Raw genomic sequence first — 19306 nt, forward strand, 5'->3', positions numbered from 1 at the left:
CGGTAAATAAATTACGAAAGTAATCTATTGGATTATCACCTGGCACGGGTTGCAGCAAAGACTCGGATTTTGTGAAGCGAAACTGTTTCATCGATGTTGCGTCATTTTCCCACATGACGTTTTCCAACTTACCGGGATCCTGCAGTGAAAGTGTAGCCTCTTCCGCAATATCTTCTTCATCTACACTTTCTGAATCGTCCTTTGGAGGGATAAAATCATCGTCATCGTCGTAACTGACGTCACTGGGATATACATCAGATAAATCCTCCAACATCTTTGCAATTTCTTCATCTGTAAGGGATTTTTTATATTGCACTTTTCTTCTTTTTTGGGCACGACTGGCCTGCTAAACTGTCATCTGCACAACTCATATTACAAAGCTTTTCCGCACGTCACGTAACAAAATATTCAACACCACATACAACTACATATAGTTTACACCCTTAACTTGACGCCGAAACAAATATACACAGCAGAAACACTGCCAACTGAAGTTGACAACTTCATACAAAAGTCTAATGAATCCCGCGCTCGCGCGTGATTGGCTACTGGGTAATGATGCCACATCCCGCGCCAGAGCGTGATCGGCTCTTCAATACTGCTGCGACATCACGAGCTGGTGCGTGATCGGCAGCGAATGTGTTAATATAACTGGATAGATTCCATCCACCCCAGATGCCTTTCTTATGTTTAACTGCAACATCTCCTTCACTTTGCTCTCAGTTATTACAAAATCATTAAGCGCCCTGTTACAATTTGATAACCTTCTGGCATTTTCAATCCTTAATAACTCCTCATGTGTGAATGTGGATCTAAACAAATCTATTTATGAAAGAAAGATTGAAACCTGTTCCGGAACTGTCAGATCCGAAATGGAACCTTTAGTTTTTAACAGCGATATATGTGAATACCTGAGTTTTCTTAATATGAAACTACAAGGATGAGAGAAACTTGTCAATGAATTGTACTATAATAACAAAGCATTTGAAACAAAACTGGAGTTATTTAAAAGTCAGTTACTTTGGAATAATTTTTCACATTTTCCATGTTGCAATAATTTATCTAAAAATATACCTAGTTGTAATTTTACCACTTAAAATTTTGTTCAAAACATTAGTTTCTTGCACGAAAATTTTGTGGCTAGATTTTCTGGTTTTAAAAAATAATTTAAAGGTGTTTGAACTTTTTCAAAATTCATTTGACATACCTGTCAATGATGTTGATCACAATTTACAATTAGAGTTGGTAGATTTTCAATCTAATGATGCACTGAAGACAATATTTAAAAATGAAAATCGAATTCAATTTTATTCAACATTATACATCAATTTTCGGATGTGCATGTATATGTGAGCAGACCTTTTCAAAAATGAAATATGTAAAATCAAAAATATGATCACGTCACACTGATCCGCATTTACATGATTTTTTTTAAGAATTGGAACTAGTACTTTAAAAACAAATATTACGAAACTTAGTCACACTAGTAGCCGAGTGGTCAGAAGCGGGAGTGCTGTAGCACACGCTCTTTGAGTAGACCAGGGTTCAAGCCCCTGACTGCTGAATACGGTCGATATGCCAACCCGCACTGGACCAGCGTGGCAGATTATGGTCCATATTCCCTCAGCACGAATTGTTGAGGAGGCTTCCATCTTGCAGTGGGTTGATAATGGCGGCACTTTACCTTTTTACAACCACATACATCGCATTAATTATAATTTTGTTGTATTACTAACTGTATTTTTGTTATTAGACAATAAATATGCAATAATTAATTTTGTTCTACTGACTGTATTTTTGTGATTAGTACAATACATAAGTAATAATTAAAATTTGATATAAACAAACTTGTATATTTTATATTACATATCCATCGATTTAAAATTATGCAGAGAATGTAGTTTTCAATAATTAGGAATTTTTTCCAGCCCACCAAATATTCCAAAAATTCTATGTGGCTTGCTTCTCTAAAGGTTTGGGACCACTGGTCTAGAATATAAGAGTGTAGCCATGTTTCTGTGAAAACCATGTTTCAAACAAAAAAACATCACTTTTCAAATTTGATTATACATTTGTGCACCACCAGTTAACAGATTATTTCTTAAAACTAATATTTTATAATAATTATGAATGGTATATTAAGTTTTGTATAGTTAGAAAGATTTTGCTGTTAACTGTGCAAATTGATATTATCTTAAAATAAAATGTTGCACTACAGAAAAGTGCTTAATGTTTTTATGAAATTAAAGAAAACTTTTCTTAATTCAGATTATGAAGTGAAATTAAAATTATATACAGATTGTATTTCTTGTATGCATTACAAAAAATTTAATAATGAACAATAAAAGCTTTTATTGTTTTGTTATGTCATAGCCCTTTCTACAGATAGACGGCCACCTCCAGAGTTTATGTATCCTTTACCCATTAGAAAAACTAGAGCAGGATTACAGGTAAATTCGTATCTATAAGTTGTTACAAGTTTTTGTTTTACATTTTATTGGATACATTTTTATTAGTTTTGTGATTTGATTAATATTACATATTGTTGATAATTCATTTAATATTTATTTTTAGTTCACATGTGCAGCATCAACATTGGGTTTTAATCAGTGTGGTCTTCGAGATGTCTGGGTATGCAACAGTGATGGATATGTAGGCCAAGTATGTATTCTTAGTTTGCAACCTGATCCAACTGTTACATCATGCAATGGTGTTTGCAATGCTCGTATCCTTGCTGTAGCTTCTATTCCAGCAACTTGCCCACCGTAAGTTGGCTTCTTTTTTTGATACATTTCATTTAAAAGCACAGGAATTAACAATGACTTAATATTATCGTATACAGAAAAACTGCAATATTTAGGGTTATACTCTTGTAGAACTCTATATTTATTCATTCTCTTTTGTATTTATTACTTTTTCTGTTTCTTTTTAGGTGTGTTAGCATATATTATTGTCTACACTATGTCTTTCTGTCTTTATGTAATAGGTCTACCCCTAGTAGATGGATTTTCATAAAATTTTCTATTTGGTTTTGTAGAAAACTTTGTTGAGCCACCCAAATTTCATTAAAATTGGGCCAATAGAAATTATTGTTGAAACAACCCAAACAACTCTTCTATTCAAACTTCCAGTGAGCTGTTAAAAACAGTGATTTTGGTTAACAAGTATAATGGCATTCTTACTACAATATTCAGATCTGATTTTATCACTGTGACAAAACTTAATAATATAGGAACCTATATGTATTTTATTTATTTATTATTATTAGCCATATGGTGCAAGGAAGCCTGAGGCTTATGCTGCACAAGCAAAAAAAAAAAAATTTCTAAATTACCCAGAGAGAGAGAGAGAGAGAGAGAGAGAGAGAGAGAGAGAGAGAGAGAAGTAGACAGGAATCACCAAGAAAGAGAAGAATGATGATATCCAGCTCAGGACCTTGGGTGTGCCAAGCCCATACTCATCGGATGTGAGCCCCTTTTTGTCTTTGTTTGGACAGATAAAAATACACAAAGAGAGTTATCTAATAAACCTATCATATCTTATTGAAATTTGGTATCGGGAAACACATCTTGCAGTTTTCATGTACCGGATTATTAGTGCACATGGTACTACTTCTGAATATGCTATTAAAAATGGGGGGGGGGGGGTATATAGAATCAAATTAATAAAGTGTAGAACTGTGATGTTATAATTACTAAAGCATAGAACAGGGATATTATATGATAATATTAACCATATTCCAAAAAACTACAGGACTGCCTCTACATTTTAACATTATTTCTTTACTATATATATATATATATATATAGGCAACCCCCGTATAACATGGTTTGAGAATTGCTGGAAATCTCGCATAACACAGTATTTTTGAGCTTTTGTTCTGGGAAAACCCTATTATGTTAGATGTAATTTTCAACGTTTCCATTCCTTTTTATGAATGCCTGCTGTTGAATTGCTAGTCATTATTGCCTTCATGGCATTTTTCTAAAGCACATTTCTGGAGGTCACTACAATAAAACAATAAAGACAATTTGCAGTTGCTGGTTTATTGGTGTGATCAATTATAAATGGGTAGTAAACTCGATCTTGCATTTACTATACCGACAGCTGGAATTCTGTGTGGGTTTTCACGTTTTTATGGTGAAATGTATTTCCCTTTCCATGAAATGTTCATATAAAAAAACATAAATTTTCAGAAACTCATTACTTCGTATCTCACTTGTGCATATTGTATTTGTTGCTACTTGTGCATGCCATGTTCTTTGTTATTAATTTCTTATCTTTTTACTGTTTTAAATTTTACAACCAAAAAAAAAAAAAAAAAAAGTCAATGAACAGAAATATCAATTAGTTAGTGAACGTAAGCATAAATTTATTTTTATTTTGCTAACTGGAAAATATTCTCCCAATTTTCGCCCATCATTTAACTTCATTAATTGGTAAATAATAAAGTTAAATTTGTGCTTTATATGGGTTCTGTGCTATTGAACTTGTGCTTGTTTGAGACCATAAAAAATTGTGACTTCAAAGCGAACAGTCGTGACTTTTAAAGAGAGCAGCAGGTATATGAAATCTAGATGCTGCAGAAGAGATTGTGGTTAGCAGCATCGAGGAGGAAGAAAATTAAATGAATGTACATTACCTGACATATAAGTATCACAGTTTGTAAGGTAAGACGTTTGTCCAGTTATTACTATTATAAAAATAAAGTTAAAATATTAAGTTATTACTACTATAAAAATTAAGTTTCCGATAGCTATAAGAAAAAAATGATGATTTTTTGTTAGCTTTTTGACCGTAATCCCCCTTTTTGTACTGGTTCTTAGTCCCGTATAACACAGTTTCATATTACACAACATTTTGTAGGAACCAAACTACCATGTTATACGAGGGTTACCTGTATATATATATGTGTGTGTGTGTGTGTGTGTATATATATATATATATATATATATATATATAATAATAATAGGAATAACTGGGAATAACTGTTTATTTGCTACCAGTTAGAAGAAGAGAAGGAATTTTTACCAGGGAGAAGTTATAAAAAGTATGTTCCACTGGTTGAAATGAAAAAAGGTTCTTCTTCCACCTTTGCATATAAAGCCTATATTAATGAACAATTTTGTTAAGGCTCTGGATAAAGAAGGAAGTAAATTACATTAAATAAGAAAAATTTTTTACAATTTATATGATATCAGATGCAAATCTGAATTTCATTCGGTCCAAAAACCTCCTCAAAGATGATGTATGAGAAACAAAGCTGCGAAATGCTGAACTAGGCAACTTGGCAGTTGTTTAAAGCAGTTATGCATGGATTTTATCGAAGAAGGAAAGATGGTAAAATTACGAATCTCTGGTGCCAACTGTACTGTAGTGTTTTTATGCACTGCTGAATGTCTTTGAAAATTCATTTTCTTCATCTTGATCTCAATGTTTTCATCAAAATTTGGGAGATGTAATTGATGAGCTAGCAGAATGCTTTCATCAGGACATATCTACAATGGTAACGTGATACCAGTGTCACTGGGATATACTACCATAATGGAAGATTACTGCTGATTTCTTAAGAGGGAAAGCAAATGGCAGACATAATCCTATGGCAGATATAAGCTAGTCTGTAATCAAGTCACAAAGGAGGTTAGGCAGGCAAAGGCAGATTATGAGAAATCTTTGACAAAGGATGCTAAGAAAAACAGGATGGATTTCTTTACTTATATAAATCCTAAAAGGAAGGGGATGAATCAGATTGGTCCACTTGATATCGTTGTTTCGGCTGTTGATCCTGCTCAGATAGCAAACAAACTGAATGAGTATTTTGCATCTACATTCACACATCAGGAGTTAAAGATTGAAAATGCCAAAAGGTTATCAAATTGTAGCAGGGTGCTTAATGATTTTGTAATAACTGTGAGCAAAGGAAGAGAAATTGTTGAAGTTAAACATAAGAAAGGCACCTGAGGTGGATGGGATCTATCCAGTTATATTAAAGGAGGCAGCAAAGGAAGTAAGCAAACCCTTAGCCATAATTATGAGAGCATCCTTGGACTCGAGGGAGGTCCCCATGGACTGGAGATGTGCAAATGTATCCCCAATTCACAAAGGGGGATTGAAGGGTGACATGAGTAATTACAGCCCAGTTAGTTTAACTTCTGTTCTGGAAAAAAAAATGGAGTCACTGGTTAAATATGCATTACAGGATCATCTAGACAAGATTGCAGCAAAAATTCAGACACAGCATGAGTTTGTTAAGGGAAAGTCTTGTCTGACAAATTTGATTGGATATTATGATGTGGTTACAAAAGAACTGGATGCAAAAAATAATTTTGATATCATATACTTGTATTTTATGAAAGTTTTTGACACTGTTGCGCATAGAAGACTACTGTACAAATTGGAGCACAATGGTATTAAGGGTAAGTTGCTACAATGGATAAAAGGATGGTTAAGTGGAATTAGACAATTGGTGGTAATAAATGGGTGCTGCTCTTCTTGGACTAATGTTATTAGTGGAGTTCCACAGGGTTCAGTGTTGGGTCCACTGTTGTTTTGTATATTTATCAATGATACTGATGAAGGCATATCAGGCTTAGTGTCGAAGTTTGCAGATGATACAAAGGTTAGCAGGATTGTTAATGACAGTAATGGCAGTATGCTACTGCAACAGGATTTAGAAAATTTGAAAAGATGGGCTGAGAAGTGACAACTGAAGTTTAACATTGACAAATGCAAAGTACTGCATATGGGTAGAAGTAAGCTCAAAGGAACGTACCAACTGTGTGGTACGTTCCTTTTGGTGTTCCTCTGGGTATGCTTAGGGTGCTAGAAAATGAAAAAGACCTCTGAGTAATTGTGCAGTCAGATATGAAGTTTTCTGAGTAATGCAGACAGGCTTCTAGAGCAGGTCATGAGGTTTTGTCAATGATATACAAGAATTTTGCTATCAGGGAAAAAGGGGTTATTGTCCCTCTTTATAAGGCAATGGTCAGGCCACGCCTTGAGTACTGCTTACAGGTCTGGAGGACTCATTTTAGGAAGGATGTAGATTTGCTTGAGCGTGTGCAGAGAAGGGCAACAAGATTGGTGAGGGGCATGAATGGATCCTCTTACCAAGAGAGGCTTAAGTTCTGTAAATTGCAGTGGCCTGAGACTAGGCACCTGCGAGGTGATCTAATTGAGGTGTATAAGGCCTTGAATGGGTTGAGCATGCTGAATTCTGATTCTTCCATTTGTACAGATTACGAACCTGAGGGGGCATAAAGCCAAATTGAGGAACGACAGCTGTAGAATAGATGTGCAGAAATTTGCCTTTAGCCAGTAGGTGGTTAATTGCTGGAACAAACTTCCATCTGTTGTTGTGGAAGTTTATAGTTTAAATAAATTTAAGGAGGAAGTGGAAAAACATTTAGAGGGAATGGTTGTGTGATTTTTTTTTTTTTTTTGGCTGGTGCTCATACACTTGCTTTCTTGCATCACATGCCACGATTACTATTACTAAATGGACTTTAAGAAAAAACTGTCTGTGTGGTAAACATTTCTAAGGAAATAGAACGGAAAGAAATATATCACATATTACAGATTATGTAGTATGTTAGATGTCAGGATCCACCTTGTCAAACCTCACCCTTGCCAAATTAACCCCGGGGGCCCACATCTGATGAGTATGGGCTTGGCACACCCAGGGTCCTGAGCTGGATATCATCATTCTTCTCTTTCTTGGTGATTCCCTTCTACTTTTGACTCTCTCTCTCTCTCTCTCTCTCTCTCTCTCTCTCTCTCTCTCTCTCTCTCTCTCACATGGTAACTCGGGAACTTTTTTTTTTTTTCCTGGTGCAGCATAAGCCTCAGGCTTCCTTGCACCATATGGCTATTAATAATAATAATAATGATAATAATAATAATAATCTCTCTGGTGATGAAGTGTCTCGGTTCCTCATTTGGTTCATCTTGAGCTTTGTCAGCATTTTCTCCTTTCACTATCGCTGTCTGCAAGTCAATAAGTTCTTCATTAGATAATTCCTCTTCTTCTTCTATTAACTCCTCCACGTCTTTGGCAACAACCTCCAACTAAAGTAGCTCTGCAACGTTTACAGAAAATCTCTTAATGTAAATTTTTTTATTGTCTACTGCAGACAATTCCTGAACAAATGTTGTGCGTAAATAGTATGTTTTTAAATTCAAAATAACAACCGTGATCCATAGGTTTGATTAGTGAAGTCATGTTTAGCTGTAGAAATATGACTCTTACGTTTTAATTGAAATCATTTAGATGTGTATAATGTCCAGGAGCATTATCTAGTAGAAGCAAAATCTTTAAAGGAACGTCGTTGTCTTTACAATATTTTTATACCTCGAGAATGAAGCAGCATTTAAGCCAATCCTTTAAACCATGCTCTCTAGTTTGATTGCAAAATGCATGGGTATTGTGGCTTTATTAATGCTCCTAAATGCACAAGGATTTCCAGAATGGTACACAAGCAATGGTTTTAATCTGCAATCTCCTGCTGCATTAGCCGCAAGAAAGAGTGTGCAATACTTGGCATTGTATTTTCCTCTTTGGCAGTGTATATTCGATCCGGCATTTTTTTCTAATAAAGAGCAGTCTCATCAACTTTAAAAATTTGCTGCATTGAATAGCTGCCTTCATCAATAATTTTTTCAACACATCACAAAATTTCTCTGCAGAATCAGCACTGGTGACTTAACCGCATACTTTAATGTTGTGGAAACCAGTGCGATGATTGAACCTATTAAACCACCTGTTGCTTGCCACGAACCTGGGTTGGGGTTTGCCATACTTATCCTTAATATCTTTATAAATACTGCTTTTGCTTGAATGGTCATTAGACTCAGGGACACTCCCTTCTAAATCTGATTTTTCATCCATATTATTAATAGCTTTTCCATCTTCAATATAGCACCTGAATGCTGTTTTGTGATCACTGTTGATCTTAAGTACGCTGATCTTTTGACATGTTCTTTTATACGTGCACTGTTCTTTAAAATAGTATTTTATTTTGGTGAAAACCCCGAGAGGTATTAGAACCTATAGTACTTAGTACCATGCTTGGGTTAGCATTAGCAAAGGGACATGATGCAAGAAAGCAAGCTTATATAGCATCAGCCAAAAAAACCCCTTATTTCACCCATCCATTCGCTCCAAATGTTTGTCATGTTCTGCCTTGAATCTATTTAAGTTATCCATGGCTAAGGTAAAGAAAGCCTGCATGAGAAGCACGCAAAGGTTCGATGAAATTTACCGGTAAAAGTACTTTGCCGTAATGGCATTTGCATTGTTCCTTGCTCGGTAAACAGACGGTGGGTGTTATTGGTCTGGAGTAGAAGTTGAATCCCATGGGAGCTTGAAACCTGGCATCATAAAAAAAATTTTCATAATGGTAGTTTCACCAGTAAACTTTTTCGACGTTTGCCATGCTTCTTGTGTGGGCTTCATTTGCCTTTTTTTTTTTTTTTCTTAATAAACAATTTATCCCCGAGTCCACCAGTGAGTCTAAAGATAAAAGGTCAGGTTACCCCCTCCACTTCACGAGGGTGAAGTGGAGGGGGTAACCTGACCATTTCAATCTGCCATGGGATTCAATTTCTACTCCTGACCGATAACACCCACCATCTGTTTTCCGAGCAAGCAACAATACAAATGCCGTTACGGCAAAGTACTTTTACTGGTAAATTTCATCGAACTTTTACATGCTTCTCATGCAGGCTTTCTTTACCTTCGCCCTATCAACTTCTATAACAGATGGAAGTTTGTTCCAGCAATAAACTACCCGCTGGCTAAAGGCAAACTTCCACACATCTATCCTACAACTGTCTTTCCTCAATTTGAATCTATGCCCTCTCAGGTGATTATTCTGAGCAAGACGAAGCATTCCATCAGCATTGAGCATGCTCAAACCACTAAAGGCTTTATACACCTCAGTCAGGTCACCTCGCAGGCGCCTAGTCTCCAGACACTGTAATTTGCAAAACTTAAGCCTTCCTTCATAAGAGTAACCCTTTGTTCCATTCACTAATCTTGTTGCTCTTTTCTGTACTCGTTCCAGCAGCTCTACATCCTTCTTAAAATGAGGCCTCCAGACCTGTATACAGTACTCAAGGTGTAGCCTGACCATTGGCCAAGGTGTGGCCTGACCTGATCAGAATTATACAAGGGGATAATCACCTCCTTATCCCTGCTAGAAAAATTCCTGTATATCACTGACAAGACACCATGAGCTACTCTTGCAGACCATCTGCACTGCTCAGAAAACTTCATATCTGCCTGCACAATTACTCCTAGGTCCTTTTCATTCTCTACCACTGTCAGTGTAGTACCTCCGAGTTGATACATTACTCTGGGGTTACTGCTTCCCATCTGTAGTACATTTTGCATTTGTCAATGTTAAACTTCATTTGCCACCTCTCAGCCCATCTGCTCAAATGTTATAGATCCTGTTGCAGCAGCGTACTGTCATTAGTGTCATTCACAACTCTGCCAACCTTCGCATCGTCTGGAAACTTTAAGTCTGATATACGATCATCAATATCATTTATAAATACAGAAAACAACAATGAACCCTGAGGGACTCGACTAATAGCATTAGTCCACGAAGAGCAGTGTTCATTTATTACCACTCTCTGTCTTCTCCCACTTAACCATCCCTTTATCCATAGTAGCAATTTGCCTCCAATGCCAATTTGTGCAGCAGTCTTCCATGTGCAACAGTATCAAAGGCCTTTCTAAGATCCAAATATATGATATGCATTCAGTTCCTTTGTGACTACATCATAGTATCCAATCAAATTGGTCAGACAAGACTTCCCCTTAACAAACCCATGCTGTGTTTGAGCTATAACTGAAGTCTTGTCTAGATGATCCTGCAATGCTTCTTTAACCAGTGCCTCCATTAGTTTCTCTGGAACAGAAGTTAAACTAACAGGTCTGTAATTACCTGTGTATCCCTTTGATCTTCCTTTGTGGATTGGGATCACATTTGCACATCTCCAGTTCATGGGTACCTCCCCTGAATCCACGGTTCTCATAATTAAGGCTAACGGTTTGCTTACTTTGTTTGCCCTGCCGCCTTTAATAGAACTGGATAGATTCCATCCATCCCCAGGTGTCTTTCTTATGTTTTTCTTCAACAATTTCTCCTCCACTTTACTCTCATTTATTACAAGATTATCTAGCTTACTGCCAGAGTTTAATACAGCTTTGTCATTCCCCTCCCTGAATAACTGCTCATGTGTGAATGTAGATGCAAAATATTCATTTAGTTTGTTAGCTACCTGAGCAGGATCATCAACAGTTGAACCATCGATATCAAGTGGGCCAATCTGATTCATCCCCTTCCTTCTAGAGTTTACATAAGTAAAGGACTCTTTGCTGTTTTTCTTTGCATCCTTTGCCCAAGATTTCTTGTAATCTGCCTTTGCCTGCATTACCTCCTTTGTGACTTGGTTACAGACTAGCTTATATCTATCATGGGCTTCTGTGTCACCTGTTATTTTTTATGTATCCCTTTCATTTTTCTTCTCTGTCACATGTGTAATTAGTTCATCTGACATCCATTTAGGCCTAAATCTTGAACAGTATTTCTTATTTGGTATAAAATGCCCAATAGCTTCCAAGATTAATTCTTTGAATGCTTCCCATTTTGAATTTGCTGTTGGTAACATCATCAGTTGGTCAATTGGGTTGGAGATTGAGAAGACGAAAGAAGATATTTGTTGACATTAGACTTGAAATAAATGCATATGACTATATGACCAATGCATAAAGAATGATGGGTAAACACACATTAAGAGATATTGTACTAGTAGCTTTTGATTTGTGACCCCTATTCTTGTTTAAGGCTCCAGTGTATAGCATAAAATTTGTTTTTTAGGTCATTGAAGTGATAAATGAAGCCGAGGTTCTTGTCCCAGGTTAGGCCCAGATCCTTATGCAAAATTACCTTGTGAATTTGTGCCGGGTCGATGAAGACACCGATATCGTTTTCTACACGCTTCTACGAGAATGTGAGTTGTGCCGATTTTTCTTTATTTAGGTATGAACGAGGAGCTTAAGGTCATCAGCATATACCAAAAAATTAGGATTTTCTAGTAAGAACGGATCAAACAATGCTGCAAACAGTATTGAGGTCAAACTCCACCCTGCAGAACTCCTCTAGTTCCTTTAAAAGTTAGCTGCTCACCATTTTGGTAAAACAGCAGTATCCTATTGGTTAGGATTCCAGTCAAGACCTAAAGGAGGTTACCAGTAATATTGAGATGAAACTGCAGTACGTGCAGAGAATGTTTACTGAGTGGTTGTCATATGCAGCCTTTATGTCGAGGAAGGTAACATTCAGTTGACTTTTATTGTGGAATGCCTTTTGTATTTCAGAGAGAGAGATTGGAGCAGGTTAGTGATGGTGGTAGGCTGCTCACTGATAACATTGTGGAGATATGCAGGTCTTTATGGCTGAAACAGTGATCAACTAGCCTTGTATGGATTGCTTTTTGGAAAACTTTCAGAAGTGAACACCCAATCAAGATTGGTCTGTAATCCTTCAGACATTTTGGGAATTTGGATTTTGGAACTGGTTTGACCTAGTAGGATTTCCAGATTAAAACATGGGGCCAGTTTTTAGAAGTTCTTTAAATCTGTAGTGAAGGATATCAATAATGTAAATGCTACAAACTTTCAATATGAAATAGGGAAATCCATCCGGATCAATCGTAGCTTTTGTTGACCACCTCGTAGATTTGTTGACCACCTTTATTATTGATTCCTTAGAAGCTTATGCATTAAACGTGGATTGACCCATATTGCACTTCTCCAGATGTTTACAGTAAATTCACTTATTTTCTTTGAAGCAGTTGTAGACTAACTTATAGTGCGTAGCCCTTTTCAGTTTAAGAAAATTGGCTCTCCCTTTCTTGAAAGAGATGTGGTCTTGGTTGGCCCCTGTTCTTTTTCATTTTCAGAATCTTTGGAATCTGAGAATTTTTTTTGAACCTGAGATTTTTCGGAATTTTCAGAATCTGAGTGGAGGTCAGAATATGTACACATATTTGGATGTGGGAGCATAAGAAAGTATATTTTAATATATAATATTGTACATACCTTGTTAATTTTGTTTTCATTCTTTTGATATTTGGTTACTTTTTATATTAATTAAATTTAAGTGATTTTTATTTTATAAATTTATGTCATATGAATTGATATTGCAGCATGATTTGTATTGTTACATTAATTATACTTTCTTGTGAATTTGTATCATTGCTTAAATATCTTTCTCATCTTTATTTTAGACACTTTATTATTAGTTTTTGGGTGGTTTCCTTTGATATCTATGTATGTTGCTGAAAGCTGAATAAATATTTTGTATTTACACTTACATGTGAAGAAGTCTTTATTGATGAGGATAACAGTGGTATACCTAATTTTACTAATTTTAACTGTGAGTTAAATTATTTTATGATAACTGAGAGAAAAGTGTAAGAGAAGTTGTTTAAGCCAAAAGTAAATAAGGCACCTGGGGCTTATGTAATCTGTCCAATTATATTAAAAGAAGTGGCAGAAGAGGTAAACAAAGTTATTTTTAATTATAAGGTCAGGAGAGGTCCCTATAGACTCGAGATGTGCAAATGTTTCTCCTGTTTGCAATGGGGAAGGGTGGGGGAAGAAGCAGAGTGAATTCATTAAGTACATTCGTCATACATTTGACTTTCTTTTGCCAGCAAAAGAAATAGTCAATGATTAAAGCAGTGAAGTAGGAGAATGCTGACAGGAATGTGGTTACATGGCAGCCATAGCATGGATTTCTTAATGAAGATCTAGTCTGATCAATCAGATTTGCTAATATGAGGTAGTTACAAAGGAACTGAATGTAAAAATAAAAAAAAAAATTAACATATTTAGATTTCAGCTAAGTTGATGATTTAATTCAACATGACTACTTACAAATTGGAGTAGTATGGCACTGGGGGCAAGTTATTGCTATAGATAAGGAGAGATGTTTGAATGGAAGGAGACAATCAAAGAATTATTAATAGCAACTGCTCATTGTGGACTAATTTTGGAGTAGGTTTCCACGGGATTCTGTGTTTTGTTCCCTACTGTTTTTAATATTTATTAATGATATTGATGTAGGCATTCAAATTTAATATCTAAGTTTGCTGATGATGTAAAGGTTGAAAGTGTAGCTAATAACATCAGTCAGGGTATGCTTCTCCAGCAAGATAATGTATTAGGCAGAATGTCTAAAATAAGGCATTGAGGTCTAATGTTGATAAATGCAAGGTACTGCATTTGGATTTCAACAAGCCTAGAATGATATACTATTTGGGTGATACCAAAATCAAGGTAGTGGAGAATGAAAAATACAATTAGGGGTAATTGTATAGTTCAGCATGTTCTCTGAGCAAAGCAAATAGGCCGATTGGCAGCTCTTTGAGTTTTGTCAATTATATACACAAATTTTGCCAGCAGTGTGAAAGAGTTAAATATTTTGTTGTATAAGGTAGTGGTTAGGGGGCATCTTGCCTGTACACAAGTTTAGAAGCTTCATTTTAGGATGGATGTGGTTCAGTTTGAATGGATGCAGACAAGAACAACAGGATTAATTAGCCGCACAAAAGTGTACCCATACCAGGAAAGGTTTCAATTCTGTAAATGGCAGCACCTGGAAACTGCACATCTGTCAGATAATGTGATGCAAATTCGTATTATAAATTGAAGTGTGTAAGGCTTTAAAATGGTTGATTAAACTAAATGCTGATGGCATCTTTACTTTTTCTAGCTGACATATACACACACACATGTGGACATAAGTTTAAATTGGAAAAGGATAGCTGCACAATAGACTTTCAAAAATTTGTTTTCAGCTAAACAGTAATTGGCTCTTGGAATAAACCTCCGCTTGGTGTTATGGAAGTAGATAGTTTGAAGAAATGTAAGAAGGGTTGCACAAATTATTTGAATGGATGGGTAAACGAAGTGGCTATATTTTTGCCAGATCTTATAAAGATGCTTCCTTGCATCATTTTGCCACAACTGATACTGTACTATTTGATCTGCTAAAGTGATTTAGCAGTAATTTTATTTGTGAATGTTTTTGACTTAAAATATATTATTATGTCAAAGTAAGAATTGTAATTCTTTTGAAAATATATTTCAGATATCAGTTGTTTTCTAGACGGCGTTCTGTTTTATTAGAAAATAGTATGGGCGTAAGTATAGAGGTAGAAGAAGCTGAACAGGAGGAAGAACAGAGAGCCAATAATGGTAATATCCAGTTAGACAGGTAAGAATTCAGACATATTTTTTAAAATATATTCTACATATATATATATATATACCACTATGTTAGAAACCCCTGTCATTTAAAGAACGATAAATTACTTATTGTGTGTATTTATTGACTTTTTGAATGATACAAAACACAAATAATTGACAGTTTTTCTTTCAGTTCACAATAAATGGCCCCGAGTGCCAAGCGATATTAGTGACCACAGCGCCTTTTCATAGTGATTATCTGATACGCTTTACTGTATATACGTTTCTCCTGAGTTTCGCAAGTCCGTTAACTCTTGAGCATTATAATTGAATAGATCTCTTATATTATATAACCCAGAAAGGAAAGTACCTTTCTTTAACCCCCTTTTTTATTTTTCGTTAATACTAACCTTCACTTCGCTTGGGTCACTAGGCGGCACCGCTCTTGCCTCCACGTGGCGGGGCTGGTAACCTGGGAGAAAAAGGTAATCTCCCGGGGCCAAAAAGAGCACGTCATGAGTAAATCAAACTCTGACTTATCTGGGCTGCCAGATGCACCCCAGTCAACAAAAAAGAAAGACAGTTCTATTGCAGGAACTTCAAAACGGCAGAAAACTGACTCTGACATCTATCCTACTCCAGCTTTCCTGATCATGCACTCAACTGGTGAAAATGCAATTGGCAAAATCTCGCCATTTAGGGTACAGAAGGAATTAGAAAGCAGAGCTGGAACTCCTAAGTCTGTAAAAAGACTTAGGTCAGGAGATATTCTGATCGAGACCTCTAATAGTAAACACTCAGAGCGACTCTTGAATATTAATCTCTTTGCTGGAATACCAGTTACTGTGACACCCCACAGATCACTGAACACCTCTAAAGGAGTGATTTCTGATTGGGATTTAATAGATGTATCCGAAGAGGAGATGCTTGAAGAACTTAAAGAAGAAGGCGTTATACAGGTCAAGAGAATTTCCACCAGAAAAGAAGGAGTTCTGACTCCTACACGTAATCTCATTTTGACCTTTAATACACCACATCGCCCAGCATCCATTAAGGCTGGATATCTCGTCTGTAATGTCAGACCTTATATTCCAAATCCCCTACGGTGTTTCCGATGCCAGAAGTACGGACATTCCCAGACAGCTTGCCGGGGAACTCCTGCTTGTGCAAAGTGCGGGTCAGTTGATCACAACTGCGAAGCCTGTACTGCACCCCAACCGATATGCCCAAACTGCAAAAAAGATCATCCCGCTTACGCTAGAACATGTGAACGCTGGAAAACTGAGAAACTTATTCAGATTTATAAAACCAATCATAACGTGTCCTATCAAGAAGCTAAGCGAAATATCTCACCACCAAACCTTGCAAATAGATCTACGTATGCTCAAATCACCAAAAAATTCCAATCAACCGCATCGCAAACTGATCTAACAGTACCCCCAAAAGAGTCTTTCTCGAACTATGTAAAAACACTGTTCAATACAACTGAAACTCAGGCAGTCAATACGCCTATTTCTGTACCAATCGAAAATCACCACTCCCCGGATGAAGGGCACAAAGAAAAACAAATCGTAACTACTCACCAACAGGAAATGGATACTAAGGAAATACCCCCAGATGACCCGGTCCTACACATTTTTGTAGAAGAAGACATGGAAACAGAAAGGCCCTACTTTCGAAAGAAAGACAAAAACAAGAGTGAAAAACAGAGAACCTCAGCACCAAGAAAACGCTCGGAAAGTCTAACTAGAGATAAACAATGAACACAATAATTCAATGGAATTGTCGTGGTTTCCGTGCCAATATTAATGACCTATACGACCTTATCTCTAAATACACACCAATATGTCTCTGCCTCCAAGAGACATATTTCAAACCTCAAGACACACCAAAACTGTCTTATTACAATATCTTTAGAAAAGATAGAACTGATCAAAATACTGCACATGGTGGAGTAGCTGTTATAACAAACCCATTTGTTCCTGTCAAACAGGTCTTACTAAACTCTCCTCTCGAGGCAATAGCGGTCCGTGTAGCTGCTGACATCCATATTACAATCTGCTCCTTATATATTCCACCAAGCTATCCCATCCAACAAAATGATCTAAACAACCTCATAGCTCAACTCCCCACACCTTTCCTCATTCTGGGAGACTTAAATGGTCATCACACACTATGGGGTAACAACAATATTGACCAAAGAGGAAAACTAATTGAAAAATGTTTAGATGATAACAACCTTCTCCTTCTAAATGACGGCTCACCTACTTACGTTCACCTTCCTTCTGGAACATATACTGCAATAGACCTGTCTATCTGTTCTGCAAGTTTGTATCCTACTCTAAAGTGGACGGCAAACAATGATCCACTGCATAGTGATCACTTTCCCATTACAATTGAATTAGTAAATAAACCCTCTTATCAACTTACTAGAATTCCTCGGTGGCTAATTGATAAAGCAGACTGGGAGATGTATAAAAAATTAGCTAAAGTGGACCCTGAAATTATACAAAAATCCCCAACCAAGGAAGCGGTTGAGTATGTCACAAAAACTATACTACACGCAGCAGGACAAGCTATACCAAAATCCTCCTCAAAATTACCTGTACACCCAAAAATATGGTGGAATGACGAATGCCGTGCAGCAAAAAGAGATCAAAATAAAGCTTGGAATACTTTTAGGCGCTATCCAACCACAGCTAATCTCATTCAGTTTAAACGCGTTAGAGCAAGAGCCAGGTATGTTAGACGCAGTAATAAAAAGGCCGCTTGGATTCGCTTCACTTCAACCATCAATCAAGCAACTCCCACACACAAAATTTGGAAAACAATCAGGAAAATGAGTGGTAAATATCAAACGACACCTCAGCCTATCATGGAATGGAGAGGGCAGAACATTTCTGACCCCGCCCAAATTGCCAATATACTAGGAGAAACTTTTGCCAAAACATCAGCAACAGAAAGTTACATACCAGCCTTCAGAAGATTCAAAGCAAATTCAGAAAAACAAAAGTTAAACTTTTCTTCAAAAGCAGAAGAACAATATAACTTACCATTCACTATCCACGAACTACATAGAGCCTTGTCAACATCTAGGCGTAGCGCTGTAGGACCAGATAATATCCATTATTCAATGATACAGGAACTAAGTGCTGAATCACTGCAGTCACTTCTTGATCTGTTCAATAGGCTCTACCGGGAAGACACATTCCCTGAGCAATGGCACCACGCTACAGTCCTTGCATTCCTTAAACCTGGAAAAGACCCGACAAACCCTACTAGCTATAGACCCATTGCTTTGACCAGTTGCCTTTGCAAAATTCTGGAAAAGATGGTGAACCGTCGACTGATATGGTACCTGGAAAATTTCAATCTCTTAAATTCTGCACAATTCGGCATTCGACAGAACAGATCAACACTAGATATACTAGTAAAACTAGAGAATTCCATTCGGAATGCATTCCTTAGATCGGAACACCATGTAATGGTTTGCTTTGACATCAGCAAGGCCTATGATTCCACGTGGAAGTATGGAATACTCCGTGAGCTACATCGCCATGGACTTCGGGGCCATCTCCCGATTTTCATACGCAACTTCCTAGACAAGAGAACTTTCCAGGTTCGATTTAAAACTTCGCTGTCCAAACTATTTTTTCAGGAAGAAGGAGTTCCCCAGGGCTCTGTACTCAGCGCTACACTCTTTATAATTGTGATAAACACCATTGCTGAACAACTTCCGAACACTATTGATAAGGCACTGTTCGTAGATGACCTTAGTATTTCTTGCCATGCGAAAAACATGAATACGATCGAGAGACAATTACAAGGGGCAATAAATAAGATCAGTACATGGGCACAAACCAATGGTTTTCAGCTTTGTTCTCAAAAAACGTTGTGTATCCATTTTTGCCGACAACGTAAATTGCACCTACACCCGGAACTACAACTGAACGGAAAACCAATAGCAGTTCAACCCAGCATACGATTCTTAGGAATCACCTTAGATCATAAACTTACCTTCCTGGAACATATTAAAAGACT

The 19306-nt window shown here is 36.8% G+C and overlaps 1 protein-coding gene across 1 annotated transcript in view; it reads left to right on the forward strand.

Annotated features, from left to right (window-relative positions):
- Positions 1–19306, forward strand: part of LOC150082029 (rho guanine nucleotide exchange factor 17-like) — an 862761-nt gene that overhangs the window by 681844 nt on the left and 161611 nt on the right. The window contains exons 16-18 of the mRNA XM_090380403.1: positions 2374–2450; positions 2575–2765; positions 15168–15293. Coding sequence (XP_090236529.1) covers positions 2374–2450; positions 2575–2765; positions 15168–15293 — 394 coding nt within the window. The remainder of the gene's footprint in view (positions 1–2373; positions 2451–2574; positions 2766–15167; positions 15294–19306) is intronic.

This window comes from Mastigoproctus giganteus, chromosome 8, assembly GCF_048544385.1.
Source record: "Mastigoproctus giganteus isolate SK-2022 chromosome 8, ASM4854438v1, whole genome shotgun sequence".
Classification (NCBI taxonomy): domain Eukaryota; kingdom Metazoa; phylum Arthropoda; class Arachnida; order Uropygi; family Thelyphonidae; genus Mastigoproctus; species Mastigoproctus giganteus.